The sequence below is a fragment of the Fistularia commersonii genome, chromosome 20 (genome assembly GCF_037954325.1).
Source record: "Fistularia commersonii isolate RoL2024-O1a breed Wild chromosome 20, RoL_Fcom_v1.0, whole genome shotgun sequence".
NCBI classification, from domain to species: domain Eukaryota; kingdom Metazoa; phylum Chordata; class Actinopteri; order Syngnathiformes; family Fistulariidae; genus Fistularia; species Fistularia commersonii.
Genome location: NC_141303.1, coordinates 7954370 through 7973544, shown reverse-complemented (window position 1 = coordinate 7973544; position 19175 = coordinate 7954370). Strand labels below are relative to the sequence as shown.

General features: G+C 39.3%; 1 protein-coding gene across 1 annotated transcript in view; it reads right to left on the bottom strand.

Annotated features, from left to right (window-relative positions):
- Positions 1-4894: 4894 nt before the first annotated feature.
- fig4a (FIG4 phosphoinositide 5-phosphatase a) overlaps positions 4895-19175 on the bottom strand; it is a 39802-nt gene continuing 25521 nt past the window's right edge. The window contains exons 21-24 of the mRNA XM_086166854.1: positions 18559-18757; positions 11557-11642; positions 8938-9012; positions 4895-5223 (exon numbers count right to left, since the gene is read on the bottom strand). Coding sequence (XP_086022980.1) covers positions 5046-5223; positions 8938-9012; positions 11557-11642; positions 18559-18757 — 538 coding nt within the window. The 3' untranslated portion in view covers positions 4895-5045. The remainder of the gene's footprint in view (positions 5224-8937; positions 9013-11556; positions 11643-18558; positions 18758-19175) is intronic.

Here is a 19175-nt window from a genome sequence, read left to right as displayed (position 1 = left end):
CTCATATTAAAATAGGTATAAATCCAACCTGATGAGTATAATGCATCTAAAATAATGTTTGATTGTAGTTTGAAACTGAATGTAATGGCACTTATTGGAGCCAGTGAAGTAAGGGTAAAACCGATCCAAGCTGCTACCATTTCATCATCTATTTTCATCAGCAATAAAGAGACGTCCGTTTATTCATTCATACTCATGTGCTGTGAGGTCCCTTTGTGATGAAACACCTGCCATTAGGATCGTGAACATGACAAAAAAACAACCGCATGTAAACATGTGCACACATTGCCTTGAAAAGAGCCTTTTTCTCATCGCCTACCTGCAAATGCAGACACCAGACCTCTCACTTCCACACAATCTAAAGAATGTGGTCCTTTTACAAATACTCAGGCACAATGAATCACCCCCTTCGCTACAAAAGATGCTTCCACAGATATATATGAAGAAAATCTGAGCATGTCTCCAGTTTAAGGGTCATTAACAAGGGAGCAAAGAAAGCAGACAACCTAATATGCGTGTGTGTTTGTGTATATATATCTATATAAATTATACACACACACATATGCATATGTATCCATATACACAGAAAACTATATCAAATGCATACATATCTATACGTACATACATATACATACTATGTATACATTCATATATATATGTGTGTAAATATGTATACATACATATTTAGTTGTCTCAGCTTTCTTCGCTCCTTGTTCATGGCTCTTAAATGATATAAACTATATATATATATATATATATATATATATATATATATATATATATATATAAAGGACAAAGGACCCTGGTTTGATTCCCGCAAGGGGACCTTTCTTTGTGGAGTTTGCATATTTTCCCTGTGTCTGCGTGGGTTTCCTCCAGTTTCCTCTCACGGGTTCAGTACACCATTAACTGATTGCCAGTCAATTGCATACAGACAGACAACCATTCACGCCCTCAGTCATACATCAGGGCAATTTTTCCAATTAACCTCTTGCATGTTTTTGAACACTGTGTTCAGGCATAAAGGTGTCCATATGTGCACTTGAAACCAACCAACACACCTTAGGCCACAGTTCTTTGATCAACCTTGTGGTCGTATCGTTGGACTTGCGGCCGCATGTCCCAGTCACTCGGGTGAAGAGAGGGGAGGAGCTGTTAACTGATCACCACCCGATGATGTGCTTCCTCCAATGGTGGTGGAGGATGCCGGTCAGACCTGGCAGACCCAAATGTAACGTGAGGGTCTGCTGGGAACATCTAGCAGAGTCCCCTGTCAGAAGGAGTTTCAACTTCCACCTCCCGTAGAGCTACAACCACATCCTGAGGGAGGCTGGGGACATTGAGTCCAAATGGGCCACGTTCCGTGCTTCCATTACCAAGGCGGCAGACTGGAACTGCGACTGTAAGGCAGTCGGTGCCTGTCGGGGCGGCAACCCTTCAACCCTGGTGGAGGGAGGGATGCAGTGAGGGATGCCATCAAACTGAAGAGGGAGTCCTATCGGGCCTTTCTGACCTGTGGGGCTCCGGAGGCAGCTGACAGGTACCGGCAGGACAAGCAGCATGAGGCTTTGGTGGTTACCAAAAATGTAGGCATGGGACTTCGGGGAGACCATGGAGAATGACTTCCGGTGGGCGTCGTGGAGATTCTGGTCCACCACCCAGTGGCTCAGGAGGGGGAGCACTGCTCGGTCAACACGGTGTACAGTGGGAGCCTGGCGCTGCTGACCTCAACTCAAGATGTTGTAGAGCCAAAAGGCGAAGCTCTCAATATACTAGTTGATCTACGTTGCCGCCTTCAGCTATGGTCACAAGCTGTGGGTAGTGACCGAAAGAACAAGATTGTGGATACAAGCAGCTGAAATGAGTTTCCTCCGCAGGGTGGCCAGACTCTCCCTTAGAGATAGAGTGAGAAGTTCTGTCATCAAAGAGGAGCTCAGAGTAGAGCTGCTGCTCCTCCATATAGAGAGGAGTCAGATAAGGTGCCTCGGGCCACCAAGAGGTATTCCAGGCATGTCCATCTGGGAGGAGACCATGAGGAAGACCAAGGACACACTGGCGAGACTATGCTTCCAGGCTGGCCTGGGAACACCTTCGGGTCCCTTCAGAGGAGCTGGACCGTGTGGGGAGGGAAAGGGAGGTCTGAGCCTCACTGCTCCAGCTGCTGTCCCTGTGACTCGACTCCGGATAAGTGGGGAAAATGGATGGATGGATGGATGTTTTTAGGACTCTGGGAGGAAACCGGAGAACCCGGTTTTAAATGCAGACATGGCAAGAATATGCAAACTCCAAACAGAAAACTCACCATAGTAAAGTCTCCCGATGGGAATGGAACGATGGTCCTATTGTGCTGTGAGGCAGAAGTGCTAACCTACATGCTGCCCTATGAAAAGACGTGTATTCCTCAATATTTTATATATTTGTCTATTCATTTATTCAAGGCCAATAAAATTTCGAGAATTGCCTTTTATGCTCAAGAGGTGTATCAAAACTTTTATTAATGTTTATATGTGTTTCAAGCAAAGGAAATCTGTATTGTTGCTATAACTATCTTATAGGACATAAGCAAAAAGTCCCCCACGTGGGAGTCATACCAACAAAGCAGCCATCAAGTCCTGGATCAGTCAAGCCATCAGGGTCAGAACTACAACACTTGTGAGTAGAAGCCTCCCTCAGCCTGTTGAGTGAAACCCACAGTACGTCATAAAAACCCAATGTCAGTTGGGGTACGAAATGACCACAATAGACTGCAATACTGTAAAAAATGCATTCATTCATTCATTAATATAGCTTGTCCTGCAGTCAGGGTTGCAGGCTGGAACCTATCCCAGCTGCCATTGGCGAGGGTTGGGGTTCACCCTCAACCAGTCAATCACAGGGCAAAATATAGACAAACAACCATTCACTCTCTCATTCACGGATCTGAGCAATGTAGTCTCCAATGAGCCTACTGAATCTTTTTGGTTTCGGGTTGAAAAATAAACACCCTCAAATACTGTGCTATCACACCAACGCAGACACAAGCCATCACAGTCTGAGATTCTTTGAGGTGGTAGCACCCTCAGGTATAGTTTGGCTGGTGACGTCACTTATGACAAAGCTTGGTGACGGTGAGTGTTTCACCAGTTGATTGATCAGTTAATCGAATTACTGATTTAATTTCAAAATTAAATGTTGTATTCTGTGCATGAAATCATTTGGAACATATGAAAGGATTTTTTTTTTATGTAAAACCTCTTGTTCTAACCACTCTGGTTATGCACTTCATTCCCAATGTGGAATTTTGCTACTTATGCCTTTATAACCATGTTTCTTATTTATCAGCTTGTAGTCATATTCCAATAACAGCTAACTTATTCTGGATGGACACACTGGTGTAACTTTATTGTTCAATGACTCATTTGAAATAAATGGAATGCATTATTGGTCAGGATTTTTTTTTAAACCATTACACAGAAAGTAACAATAAAAAAAATCTAACCTAACTACTAACTTAATCTAAAGTTAGACTAAACTAAAACTAAAAAAATATCTTATTGATGAGACACAGATCATTGATAGAGAATGCGAGAATTGCAGATATCAAGAACTCATGGTTATCTCTGTTTTGAAAAAGCACCCTGAGGCTAAAGTCCTTCAAAACAATATATACGTATGAAACTGTAAAGCATTATCTGGACTTTCTCAAAAGACACATCAGGACTTGAGTCCCGGTTCTGCACCGGGATTTGCAGCATTTGCACTTTGAAATATGGTGAGAATTTAGTGAATACCCAACAATTGTCTCCCTAGTCTGAACCCTAGTTTTTCGCTCATACTCCAAGTGGAGAATGTCGGTGTATGGTGTATGTATGAACAGTTTCAGATAACAGTCTCCGAAGCTGAAGAAGAAAAATCAGTTGAAAAGATCAATTTGTGAACCATAAAACAAGCAAGCATTTGAACTGTTGACCTTTTTGCTGCATGGTTAGCAGCTGCCCCTCCCTCAGAATTTAAAATAGTCTACCTCTCCATCCTTCCATTTTCAATGCACATATTTTTTTTCAATTCCCCTGACATTGGCCATCACATGCGGAGGCAAACCTCATCTTCCCCCTCCTCCTTCTTTGTCTTCAGGCTCACGAGGCACAGATGCAGTGAACGGTGGTCATTCACACTGCTGACTGTGTGGTACACAAACGGAGCAGCAGCATCCCATCTTCTGGCACCTGCACCAAAAGGTTAATCACCAAAGTATTGTGGAGAATGAAGAGAGCCAGAGACAAAAGGAACAATAAGCTAATAGGGGAAGATTTTTAAAGAAATTAACGGGATTGGGAGAAATTAAAACCAAATGCAAATGCTAGTAAAAGGAAGATTTACAGTTGAGAAACTGGAGTATTTTAAACAGTAAACCAATCCATCACACAAACTTGATTAATGGATGTTTAATTTACAACTGCTACATACAATAAGACCTATCATTTTAGAAATGCATATATACAAAGCAAAATGAACAGGATATTCATAATTATGACTCCAAACTTAAAGTAAAAAAGAAAGGAAAGGGCAAATTTGCATGATCTAAAAAAGGAATTAACATAAATGATTTTTGGGGGTTAAAATACACTCAACAAAAAAAAAAAAAAAAAAAAAAAAATAGCCCAGAAAAATTGAGAAAATGAAATTATGGCATTATGTTAAAGTTCATAAAAGATCCATCACATAAGAATGTGTTAATAAAAACATGGCTCTGTCAAACATAATGTTTGAAATGAATTTCTTTCCTCTTTTACAGGAAATATAAAATACTAACTTTAAAAAGGACTGCATCCTTTTAGGTCACAGAAATGATATATGGAAGAAAATGTAACTCTCAAAGACACACTTTTGCAGTCTTTGATTTGTGTTTATCCAGAATTCAGACACATTGTCATTTGTCCTTTTTGTCCGCTTGTGTTTATCATGTTTCAGTTCTTGAAATACTCCCTGCACATCATCAGTTCCTGCTGCAAACTGGCCCCACTGACAACACGTCATTTGTAGATCCTTTTTGTGCTGCTTGTGTGTCACATGTATCGATTCTTGACATATTCCCTGTACATCATCATGTCCTCCCTGCAAAGTGGCCTCACTTGGCCCTGACCTGTCATCACATGGCTCTCAAACCCATTGCGGCTATCGCTGTCGACGTGCGGAGGCAAAACGGCGTAGACACTGTCCTGTTGGAAGCGGGAAACTGGCTCTCTGAGAGATGAGTAACAAAAAGGGAGAGAGTCACAGTCAAATCATTTCAGACATATCACGTGTCAGCAGGAAAACAAGCAGAGGAAGTTACTATCTTTAGAGGCTACCGACTAAAAAATGCAATGAGGCCTAGAAAAATGTTTTATTCCAGCCACGGAGCCATTATGAGGACTGTTAATGGAATCAACAGAAGAGTAGCAGAATTACTCATATTTTCCAAGAAACTCGGCTTTAAAGCATGCCTCTTCGTCTTCAAGGTGGATTAAAAACTCAACACTCGTCAGGTCATTCACTCAGACAGTTCAGCAGCAGCTGAGGCACAGCTGAGAGAGCGTGCTCATAAAAACACCTATTTTTATAAGCCAGTTTAAAATAGTCAATATAAATGCTAGTATAATTCAAAGGGGGGAGAAAAAAAAAAGATAGAACCTACAGCACAGAGGGATATGAAAAACAGAAAGACTAGTAATAATATTTACTGAAGTACACAAAACTTCCAAAAGGCCTGACAAAACCTTGATGCAACCAAAAGCATCCAGTGTTGATCAGACGTAGATAATGAAAAATCTTATTTGAAATAAATGTTAGTAATTTAACAATGCATTTGTAATCCACCTCAAACCAGTTGCTGTTTACATCCAACATCCACATTATTAAGGGATCACATAGAGGTACTTGAAAGAAAATATTCATGAAGGCGAGAGAAGCGAAAAAAATTGAACAAAATGATTTATACCTTAAAATATGAGACATTTAAAGAGTATTCTATCTGACATTTTTTGTTGGGTATGGATTTTATTTTTAATGCATGCATGACGTATTGTGGGACAGTGATCAAAGGTCACATTGACCTTGATCTTTGACTACCAAATTCTTAAAAATTCTTCCTTATGCCAGGATATCTTGTTCATGCTTATAGTTTAGACAGATATACAGATGTACTGACAACCAGAAAACCTCACATCTATGACAACAGCGTAGTTTAAGGGAGGCATACATAAACAAAAAAAAAAAAAAAAAAAAAAAACATCACAAAATTTAGAATTTAACCACAAATTGAATTGAACTGAATTGAAAAATACACATTTTTTTTTCAATAACATTTAATTATTTTGAAGTTGTGGATATAGAAAAGAGCACAATTTTTTTGAAAGAGATATTAAAATAAATTTATCAACAATTTATTGCAGAGTATTTAATTACCGGTTCTCATAGCAGTTTAAGATAAATGAAAGCAGAAAAATTTGGGGAATTTATTTTGAACATTTTGAGAAAAAACTTTTCGTGACGCATACATGCTTGACTTTTGGAACTGTCGTGTTAACTGTCGTGTCAGTCCCCTAAGTCATTACTTAGTTAGCCCTTCATTTCACAATTCAGATCGCTAAAATAATCATTCTTATGGAACCTCAGGTTCTCATTACAAAGTCGAAGAAAAGAAATCTCAACACCTTACTGATGACTCTGCCTCCTAGGAGACATAATTTCACGAGTGAGAACATGTTGGAGATGCAGTAACAGCATCTTAGAATAGCACGGTTGCACAACACACACCTGTGACACCTTGTGAACCTGACATAAGTAAGACAGTCATAGATGAGTGGACTAATGAGTGAAGACACAATAAGTAAAGGAAAGATACAACCTTTGAGCTTGCACAAGAAGATGTCTCAGCTCTATGACTCCAGAAGTATGGACACAAACACATCGCAAAATGACTGTGTTTTTGACACTTTATTTTTTCTAACACACGTGTAAAAAAAATCCCGCTGCGATTCAATGGCTCCCTGCATAACCAAGACAATGGTTCAGCCAAGATACTTTGAGGTATCTTACTACCTTGTCTTTTTCTAAGATCCCAACGCTTATCACCAACTGTGTCGGGCAGACACCTTTCTGTCATGTTTTAGTGTACACCATTATGTACCACTGAAATAGGCACTATGAGGGATTAAATTTTTCAAATCATTAGCTGTATTTACCAATCTGTGCAATAATAGATTTCAGTTTATTATTATTATTATTATTATTATTGTGATTGTTATTATTATTATTATTATTATTATGGTTGTTGTAATTATTAGTCACAGAAGCAAATGTCAGTAAACATCTTCTTCAAAATACAATGTATTGAAGCTATAAATATGTATATATCAAAGTAACAACTTACTAAAAACATGTTACACTGAAAAGGAGTTTTCAGACTTAGTGATAGCAGCACTGAAGTAGAAGGTAAGGTAAGATCAACTGTGGTTTATATAAAGTTGAACATCGCATTTCCTCACAGATCTAATTATCAGAAAAATTATGAATATTGGGCAATTGTTATCCATCTATCTATCTATTATTAATTCTTAAGTAAAATTGGTTCCTTGTCAGGGAGACTGTGTTTCTAGAAGTTTCACAGCAGACTAAAATATCCCAGAAATGAAACAGAAAGGACTGACATTGAACAGACTGTGCATACTGTATGTTCCTTGAAGATGAATCTAACTTTAGACAATCACGCTGCTTTTCTTTTCTAGAGCCGCTAGTGAGCCAAATTGTGCAGTACTCAAGTTAATAAAAAAATATCTGCAACATTTACTACATCCAAATTTGACCAAACTGGGCTTTTCTCACCAATGACAGAGAGACAAGTGTCATTGTGTCAGTAGTTCGCTTTAATCTTTTTTTTTTAGTCTTAATTTCCTTGTTTGCTTCTGACTACTCACTTTCATCTCCTCCACCTAGTTGAGTAATAACGCTCTCCTTCTAATCTCACCAGCCTTTAACCTCCTCTTCGACTTCACAGGACCTTAAAATCAACTTGATTAGATATATAACTAGAATGATCTGTAAAATTGGAAATTAAAACCCTTCCAACTAACTATAAGCAGTCAAAAACCTAAGATTTTTAAGTCCGTCTTTAACAAAGGACAGGGAAGACAAAACTCCAAGCCAGGTATATAAATCCCCACTGCAGCTGTATTTTTTCCCATTTTGTCAATGAGATGTCGCCATGGGGAAAATATCAGCGAGTGAAGGCTAAATGTATTTGCATATCAGTGGGTGAAGTAGTGCATGCTTTTTCACAGACTTTTTGATTTGTTATTTACCGTATTACAATTAGTATCATTAGTTATTTTCTATTACATCGAGGTTCAATCTCCTGTAATAATGTCTTGATTCCTTACTATTTGTAACTCTTCATCTTTCAATTTCTAGCAGTAAAAGACATGGTTGGCTTCTTGCGACTCAGGTGCCAGCCTAAATACATACACGTGCGTGTGCACTAACACTTTTGTGGCCTTTGTTAAAACTTCTTGAGAATCTAAAGAGAGACAAGCAAGGCCATACTTGAGTCACATGGACAACTTGGTCTAGTAATACCAGTCTAAGCACATGAGTCTGTGAGCTGTAAAGAACAAATGAGAGGCAAAGAGGGAAGTTGCCAGTATATCAGTATTGCTGCACATTGCTAATCCACATGTTTTTGAATTTAAATTTGGCTCATGGAAAAAAAAAAAACATACTGCTCGTAAAAGATTAGAAATGAGACAGTGGGGCACAGTTAGAAACCACTCTGGACAGATCTGAGAGGCAGCAACCTTCTCTTGAAGAGTCATAAAAAACTAGTTTTGCAAAGTAACACGTGAGTGGGGATTATTGAGTTTGGGTACCTATGTCTTTGTCTGTGTGTGTATAGATTAATGTGTCACATGTTTCACTCACAAGCAGATGATGTTTACAGGGTTGATGTGTTCAGTTCTCTCCACCCTGTGCTGGCTCACCCCCAGATGTGCAAACCTGCAGAAAAGCACAAAATACAAATATTAGGACTAAATGAGCTGGATCAAACTATGCATTTGTCTCTGTAACTTGCTTTTTTTTTAATCATCATGTAACAGGAAAATCAACAAATGTTAATAGCTGACACTATTTTTGGCTGTAATGACCATTTTACATTGTCTTATTTATCTATTTCATTCGAGGTTTTTCATACTGAAAAAAATGAGACAGGTCAACTCTCATGCTCAAAGCACATCATTGTCAAATTTCCCAATTGATCATTTTTCTCCCACAGAGACACAACAGTTAAGACTTTCCCTGCGGCTCTTGCTTATGATTTTTAATATTAATGCAGTGATTAGCAGAGCTCTGGCAGCAGCTAACATCTTTGGAGCTGTTCCAACTCCCCTACTCAGTAATGAACGCACCTTAATTCTCATTATGCAGCACTAGACTGGGGATATGAACAACATTCTTTATAGCATTTTTTTTCCTGATTCCATTTTCACTTAATCACACTTCAAAATTGTGGCTACCAAGCAACTCTGATGAGGCAAAAAGGTATTATAACGAATGAAAGGTGACTGACAGGTGAATTTGCACAGTGATATACTGTAAATAAAACAGACCAGAACCAATCTGAGTGAATCAATCAAATTGCAAGAGGATTGTTTTTCTATCTAGGTGAGACGTCTATAGAGATTCTCGGTCATCAAGGTCATGGTTAATTCTTGTCGAAATCTTTTCATGGCAACTGACATTGAATTTCTTCCCTTTTCTTCCCTTTTCAGGTGAGATTACTGTTTTTTTTAATCCTTTTTCTGTTTTACTGACAATGTTATGTCAACCACAATATCAAAACATTTTTGATAATAAAATTAAATATTCAGAACTTGGACACATCATGGGAAACATGAATGCTCAACTCTATATTGAAAAGTAAGACTATAATCTGCATGGAATGTGGCTGTTTTGAGAATCAGTGGATTCTGTTGAAAGGACCTTTCTTCAACTGTATTGTTGGATTCCCTTGATAACTGTGGAAACATAAATACAAGGACATATTTGAAGGATTGTCTACTTGATTAAAGGATGCAAAACTGCATATTGAATTTAAAATTGTACAAATTTGGAGAATCCAAATGAATAAGAAATAACAGAAACCTCTCGAAAAACAGCTAAAGGAATAGTTTAATTTATGGATGCTGTATGAGTTTGACTGGCTGGAGAAGGGGCTTCAAGGTTATCATTTGCCAGTATTACCATTCCAAATTAGCCAGGGACAAAAGTTTTTTTTAATATTTTTAACAGACTGATATAATAAGTTTCTAATTTCTCCCAATTTTATGCATGCACTGAAAATTATCAGAATGATCTTTGGGTGTTTGAAGACATTTAAATAATGATGAGAATAAATGTAAACATTTTCAATTAAACTTAAATAGTGCACAAAATGTAGCTTTAAATAAACATCCCTGGCAGTTAATCACATTTTATGTAAAGCTCACTTTAGAAGAACAGATAGTGTTCAGCACATGAGCCCAGTGATAGCTCCTCAATCTGTAGCGAATCAACAACCATAAAATGACAAAGAAAATGAAAGTCAGGGTTGAAAGGAGGGATACGTAGACAAAGAGCAGGGAGGTCAGTAGTGTGATGTACACATCATGGTAAAGTTTACAATATTCTCTTTGGAGACTGGCCATTTAACCCAGATAGAGCCTCTTAGTCCACCGCTGTCTTCAATGCACTGAGTGCATTGTCAAGAACAATAAAAAAGAACATTTTCCTCGACATCACAGTAGTTGCTCAGGTAGACATAAAATTAGGCCAGAGCTCTTCTTTTTATAGGTATCAACTTAACAGCAACACACACGCAGGATGATGGACATACAAAATAAATAAATAAAGAGATAATGGCAAAGCAAACAGATATGTGCGGGGTCTAACCTTGGCTAATATCGTTGCTAACCTCAGGGCTAATAGCAATACAAGAAATGTATTTAGCATTCATTCAGTAACCATGACCTTGACAGTGAAAAGTACAACCTTACTGATCCCATGATCCTTTTTTCACTGTAGACTTTTTCTGTGCAGTTGCTCACAAATATAAGCTTGTTTCTTTAAGTTATAAAAGTCAGCAATTTGACAGCATGCCACATTTATCCATCTGTCGGTTTTTCTCTCTCACACCTATCTGACAAAGGAAAAAAGCCTTTGAGTCCTGTTGCAGAATATGTTCAGAAACATTAATAACCACAACAACAACAATAATAATAATAATAATGATAATTGTCATTTCTGGCTCATTTTGATGTCATAATCAATTTATTTTAAACTGACGCATGGAATTTTCAAAGATCATCCTTTACTGGCTCTATAGCAGTGAAATTTAAGAATCAAACTGGTTAATTATTACAATTTGGACTTATCTGTCTGCGGTGTTATAGATATTGCAAAAATAAAGCTATTTTTGGAAGTCCCTCCTTTGACAATGTCATGTCCCTTTCTCAGGATATAAAAGCCTCTGGTTTATACAACTGCAGTTTTTAGGTGCCTCACCTGTTGTAGATCAGCAGATCCTCCTCAGCAGGAAACGCAGCCAGATCCAGTCCATAAGGCTCTTTAATGGTAGGCATCTGGAGCTCCTTGGGTGGGTAGGAGGGAGTAATAGCAAAAAGTCAGAGGTTAATTCGACCAAACTAAAAAAATAGATTATATGACACTGGAAGAAGACAGCTGATGATAATACAAATGGATATACGTGTTATTTAACATCTTTCCCTAACAGCTCGTCAAGTACTGGAGTTGCAGCTCAGGGTCACCGGGTTCAGCTACTTCTATACAACTGATTCTCTAATTAGATTGGTCCACCGAGTGTAATGCAAGTAACTGGACCTAATATGATTGTTGGTGTTGATGAGGCAGTTTCATGTTCTCAGAGATGGTGCCCTCCTGGGGTTCCTGAACAATATGTTCAAAGTTTGTCAAGACAAAATAATCATAATTACCAAGGGGTCATTTTCAGGAGGTTAGACCGAGCAAGTTCAGCAAATGATAAAGGCCGATTTTGGGAAGGAAAAGGGGCATTAAGACACACTTGATGATAATTATCTATTTAGATACAGTAATGTAAAAAAACAAAACAAAGTAATGCTTGATCATACATTTCTCAGCTGTGCAAGTCCTTTAAAAAAAAGGGAGGTGAAGTCAGATTAAGCAGCTGTACCCAAGGGGCCCATTCTCTGCGATGAAAATGTTTGTATATCATATAAATCACTTCTCCCAACAGATATGTTAATTCATGAAGAATGAATTTAATGTGAATGACGAATCACCTATAACTTTGTTTGATCAGACTTTATATATCTAATTAATTATAAAAAAGTTTCAGAATAAAATTATCTTCACACCAGAGGTTATTCTTTCTGCACAGCAGAGGTGTGCTGAAAATAACTTTTTCGAGCAAAACTCAATAATGAGTTTACACAAGGCTATTCAGCCAGATTAGGGTAATTCTCTTTGTCTTATGGTTGACAAAGGTCAGCAAGCTGGATATCAAAGTATGTAAAACTTGTGGTTGTGTTACAATTATGGATAGCAGTGCATTATCCGCCATGCCAGGTGTGTTAATAAATCAAACAAACTCAGTTAAATTTCATCATAACTACATTGTTACTTACTGGCCTTTTACCACAAATATCTAATAAGACTGTTGTCAATGTACAGATTTTTTTTAAAAGTACCTAAAAGGCCCAAATTTATGCTGCTGTGGAAAAGAGTTACGCTGAAAGATGCTGTTGAGATTTAGTCAACCTACTCACTTCTCATTATTAAAGAGGCCCATGGCACCGGCAATTATGGTCTCCAAAATTACAACAAATAAATCATCTCTCTCAGATCTCTCTCAGGTTCAATAGAAAACAGTTAAAGTTATATTTTACAGACTTGTTTTACAATCAGATCGGTTTCCACAGAAAAACTTATTGGACTTTTAACAGCTTTAAAACTGTTGAAAAGTTAAATGATTGTTTTAATAAAGATTATAATCCCTGCAATGTATTCTATCTTCCTACCTTAAACCTGCAATGACTATGAGAACTTGTTATGTAATGGTGCGCTCCGCAGTGGCCTATAAGTAGCCCTCTAAACCAGTATTCTCTGTGCCTGATACTGCTGCCAAATGCTTATCATTATGCATTCAATTTTCACTGTATTTGTATTGATCTGCGAGAGGCGAGAACAAATGAGCGTGTTCCAGGACCATTTCCAGAAAACAACAGCTGTGATCATACACACAAGCATGCACACAGCAAACAATCCCCAAAATACACACACTCAGAAGCACCCTAAGATATAATATACACCCTTTTTTAAAATTAACACATCATATGGTGTATCAGAGTCCAGTGTAAACAGATACTTTTGAGTACGTACACCAACAAACATTGCAAATCCATCCATGCTCATGCTAGCACATGTGTGCCCATATTGAGGGGGATATGAAATGAGCATGTGTAATTACATGGCAAACGTACTAATGATCCAATGTTTAAATATTTCAATAGTTTTATGTTCTGCTGGCACCCAGGCAATCCATTCTGAGGGACAAGCTTGAAGGCAGCAACACGAGATGCGTGCAAGGGAGGGTGTGTACCAAACACGTGAGCAAACTGTCCATATCCAAATATTCATGACCAGCTCAGTGCTCAAGGCTCCCCATGACAGACGAGTGAAAATCTCAGGAAACAACATCATAAATCACAAGGGGGAAGGAGACAAATGAAGCAAGAGGTAAAGCTTTCGCCTCCAAGAAGATAAAAAATGGTCGTGTCATGTGCATGTATTCTTTTTCAGAAAAAAACATGCATTATGAGACAAAAGAAATACTGGGTTCTATGCAAAAAAACATAAAGCAGATTTTATACCGATAAATTATCCATCAATGTGATTAATGCTAATTGCAATGTACCGACATTTGGTAGGTAAAACGTAATGGCCATTATATCAAAGGAAAGTGAAGTTTATTGCATTAAAAATCAAAACGTGTTTAAAAAAACCATCCATCCATCCATTATTTACCGCTTATCCTGCACTTTTTCCCAGTGAGCCATCGGAGCTATGTTGCCCCGAAACAGGTCCTGGGTGAGGGACCAGATAAAATGTGGCTCAGGACCCCAATGAGGAAAAAGAGAAATGGACCTGGTTTACCCTGGTCTGGTTTACCCTGGTCTGGACGCAGCTCATCAGGGCCTGCCCCTGGAGCCAGGCTCAGGGATGGGACTTGATGTTGGGTGCAACGGTAACTGGGCCCACATCAATGGTGCTCTTTTCCACTCAGGAGGTGCCCCGGCAAAAGGCACTGGCCAGGTGTGGACATATTCACTGACCCCAATTCAAATGTTGGGGTTCAACCCAAAGGACAAACAGGTAGCCTCCCTCTGCCTTCGGGTTGACGGACAGGTTCTGACTGATGTGTATGCCAATGCACCCAAGGGCAGTTCAGACTGCCCACCCTTTTTGGGGTCCCTAGAGGGGCGGCTAGAGAGCACTCCTGTCGAAGACCCCCTCGTCCTACTGGGGGACTTCAACGCTCACATGGGCAGTAACAGAGACCTTGAAAGGTTTGATTTGGAGGAACGGTCCCCGCCATGTGAACCCAAGTGGTGTTTTGTACCTGGACTTCTGTGATCGTCATGGATCGTCAGACGTAAAAGTCTGCACATGTGCACCTGGCACCAACACACCTTGAGCTGCAGTTCACAGGCCGTACTGGCCTGTGGAGCTCTGGAGGCAGCTAACAGGTACCGGCAGCCCAAGTGGCAAGCAGCTGTGGTAGCTGCCAAGGCAAAAATTTGGCTAAATTTGGGAGGAGTTTTTTGTTAGGCCATGGAGAACGACTTTCAGAAGTCAAGGAGATTCTGGTCCCCCATCTAGGAGCACGGGTGGGGGAAGCAGTACGCTGTCAATACTGTGTAGTGGGAAAGACTGACTACTGACCTCAACTCGAGACATTGTGGATTGGTGGAATGAACACTTCCAAGGCCTCCTTAATTCAAACAACAAGTCTTTGAATATGGAAGCAGATTCAGGGGAGTTTTGGGTGGACTCTCCTATTTAGGTGGCTGAAATTACTGAGGTAGTCAAATGGGCCTCGTAGGCAGGGGCAGTGCAGCTGGACTGGCAGACTGGGATGGGGATCCAACCAGGATCACACTTGTCAGCCTCTCTGGAAAACTCACTGAAGCACTGAAGAGGAGGGTCTGACAGGTCATTGAACCTTGGATCCAGGGTGAGCAGTGTGGTTTTCGTCCTGGCCGCGAAGTAGTGGACAAGCTCTATAAGCTCAGCAGGGTCGTTGTGGGAGCAAGGGAATTTGCCCAACCAGTCTTCATGTGTTTTGTGGACCTGGAGAAGGCATTCGACTGTGTCCCGCAGGACAGCGGTTCCCAACTTTTTTTGTACCAGGGACTAGTTTAATGCATGAAAATGCATGTGCGTGGGGGTTCAAATAATAAAAACTTTTGTCAGTTCACAGTATTTAATCTGAATACAACGAATTTTGCACTCTAATATCAATACATCATCATAATTTAGTCAGCGGGAGCCCTGGGCTTATTTCCCTGCTACAAGACGGCCCCATCATCGTGACAGAGTTAAGTGCAGCAGTAAGGGGAAGGCGGAAATGCTCGTTTTTCAAAATAATATCCGGAAGATCTTAAAAAAAAAACAACCAAAAACTATCATTTGTACCCAGAACGATTTCCTTTGCAGACCAGTACCAAATGATCCACATACCAGTGCCGGTCCGGGGACTGGGGGTTACGGACCTCTGCCAAAGGGAATTCTGTAGGGTGCTCCAGGGAGTATGGGGCAATGAAAGCTATAATACGGGCCTGTTTGGACCTTGAATGATTGGTGCAAGAGCATGGTCCGTATAGCCAGTTTTAAGTCTAACTCGTTTCCAATGAGGGTTGGACTCCACCAGGTGAAGAAGGAGCTGAGCAAAAAGGCACAGCTCTCAATTTACTGGTCATCTACACTCCTACCCTCACCTATGGTCACAAGCTCTAGCACATGACCGAAAGAACAAGGTTGTGGATTCAAGCAACTGATATAATCTTTCTTGGCAGGGTGTGTCCAGGCTCTCCCTCAGAGACAAGGAGAGGAATTCGGCCATCCAGGACTCAGATGACATGGCTTGGGCATCTGGTTTGGATGACTCCTGGACACCTACCTGCTGAGGTGTTCTGGGCATGTCCAACCTGGAGGAGGTCTTCCCTGGGGACTTAAGACATGCTGAAGGGACAATATCTCAAGGCTGGCTAAGTGGCCCGGGGAGAAGGAAGTCTGGGCCTCTCTGCTTCGACTGCTATATTATATTAATATTTACAATATTTAAAAGCAATAGCAGAGTTATTAGCAAAGTTAGTGTTGGTGGCTCTTCCCTGACTGTATGCCAGACATGATAGCTGGTTAAGAAATGCTGAAAATACTGTCACATAGCAATCAATCACTGGATCAACCTGTTAAGCAAGTATGAAAAGCTCATTTCAACCCTACAAGACAATCTGGTTCTTTTTAGTAACTCCTTCTTCATCACCTGAGTCTCCTCTCTTGCAGTTTATTTAGGGCTAAGTCCTCTCCACACCATCACGCTCTGATTGTTCTGGTCAAATTTCCCCACATTTTGCAATCTATATTTGCTTCATCTTCAAAACCTTTTGTTCTCTGCCTGTCCCTTTCTCTTTTTCATTATTGTTCTTTTTTTAATTGAGACACTAAATGACGGTCACTTCAACATAATCTGATAGCTGTGAGTGAATCAAGCCTAGGGAATCAAACTGTGGCAATCAACTGATGCTACAGGGACTATAAATAACTCCTCCAACACTACCAACATCAACTGTCAAACTCTTAAAAACCTGATGTAATCAAATTACAAGAGACAACTGAGGCAGCTCCTCATGATGGACTCTGAAAACAAGTGAAGATGTGATTGCCTGTTAGCGGATTCATCAGGCTGACACACTGACCTACTACCTGCTGATTAAGTTGCTTGGTATCTAGGTCACTGAGTGATGAAAATGTGAGGGCAACCCACCTGGGGCGTGAAATAGATACTGATGTAGTGATGCTCTGGGAATTTCAGCTAGTATAAGGCGTGCTACATATAGAAACCTCTTCATGCAGCGACCTTAACTGATGCATCAATGACCAAAGTACCAGTGATATCAGTGTGCATTATGTCTAATGAAGTATTGAGAACTATGCAATATATATATATACACACACACACACACACACACACACACACACACACACACACACACACACACACACACACACACGTACATTAACAAACACAACTTAAAAGTTATTGTTATTCAACCAACAAGTTTTTGGGGGGGTTCTATTTTGGTTTGTTTGGTAACGATACAGGCTTCTTCCGAAAGATAATAAAACAATGCCCATGGGGTATCATTGTGGGGAAATAATTTTTCGACCTCTCGAATTTCCACTTGAACAAAAACTGACATGCCCAACATTATGGATACCCATTGCAACCTGTCAAAATCGACTTGAAAAACTAAGGTTCTATGCCAATCCATATCGTCCAAGCTATTCTATAGCATTCTACTAACCCTGATTCATTGAGGATAGCTGTCTTATAATCACCTGAACAGGCAAAACACAGCAGCTGTATGTTACTGGCTCATGGAGAGCCATGGCTAAGACAAAGGAGCTCAGTGATGGATCAAACATGATACCATGAAAGTAGATCTGCTTGTACTATCAGCTACCAACAACTCTACACAACTGAGTGCTGATGAAATTAACTGGCTTACAAGGGTTTAACATTTGACATTTCAGGCAATCAACATATCTAAGGAAAGCTATAATGACTAATAAGCCCTTGTAAAATGTGTTTGAGGCTAAATGTATTATAGATGGCTCCCATCCATAAAATATCCTTTCACAGAAATATCAAGAATAGATTTTGAACCATCAGAAAGCGCTACAAATCAATATTTCAAATGAAACAATTAAATGATTTTGTTGTCTTCATTTTGAGCAAACATCCATCAAGACAAATGGTGTTTAGAAGATGATAGTTTGGGTTCTGGTTGTGATGTTCATGTCATGATGTCTGATCCTATAAATTGATAATATAATACTTGTGATAACGACACAACTGATAGTTATGCTGTTTTTTTTTGCATTTGTGCTAATAACATTAAAGGACATAAGAGTTTAGATGTTTTTTTCCATTTCAAGACGAAATCAAATTGTTTGTCTGATGTCTACCAGATGTAAACCTGTATCTATCTTTACAAAGCTGAAGTAGTCTTCTGACCCTGAAATATACATGTTTTGAAATAAATTGAAAAAAATTGATGAAACTAAAAATTGAATTGATTTCTTTACAAATACACTTAAATACATTTTGCATGATAGAAGTTTCTGCATGTGCATAATTAATGTACCCAAATAATTAAAGATGACGATTAACTCAAGTTATCTGGATTTGTTCTTTGTTAATCGGGTATGGGAACTTTTTACCTCCTGTGTGCGGTTGCTTTCCCCAGACTCTGTTAGCAGCTTGATTGGGGTGGAGCGTTGGGACACAGACCCATAATCGTCACGGTCTTCCTCAGAGTCATCTTCTGAAGTGCTGGAGATTGCCTCCTCACTCGGGGGAGGTGGTGCACTAGCGGCAGTCTTCCTCTGGAGAAGCGTCTCATCCTTGTTGCTCTTATTACTGTTTATTCATTATCATATAAAGACAACCAAACAAATGTAGCACATAAACAATGACTGTTGGCAGCATTGAGTTTGAATACATTTACTTGGAGTATTCTTATTTTTCAAAAGATTTGTGACAAAACAATTAGTAAATGACTTCCACAAGTAGTTTATCAGTAAATTATTCTGCAAGTATGCTATTGATTTGTGTTCCAAGTCATTTATCAAGAATTTCAAGCACTTCCTTAGTTTCAGAATCTTGTATTTAGTAATAAGCTTGCCGTGAATCTTGGATAAAACACAAAACTGAGATCAAATGATTTGGATATTAACTCAACAAGGCCAAATTTGATATATAAAGGACTAGGGCCAAATAATATTTCAGCTGTTTTCTGAATTTCTTTTAGTTTCCATGAATGTGTTTTGGAAAAAAA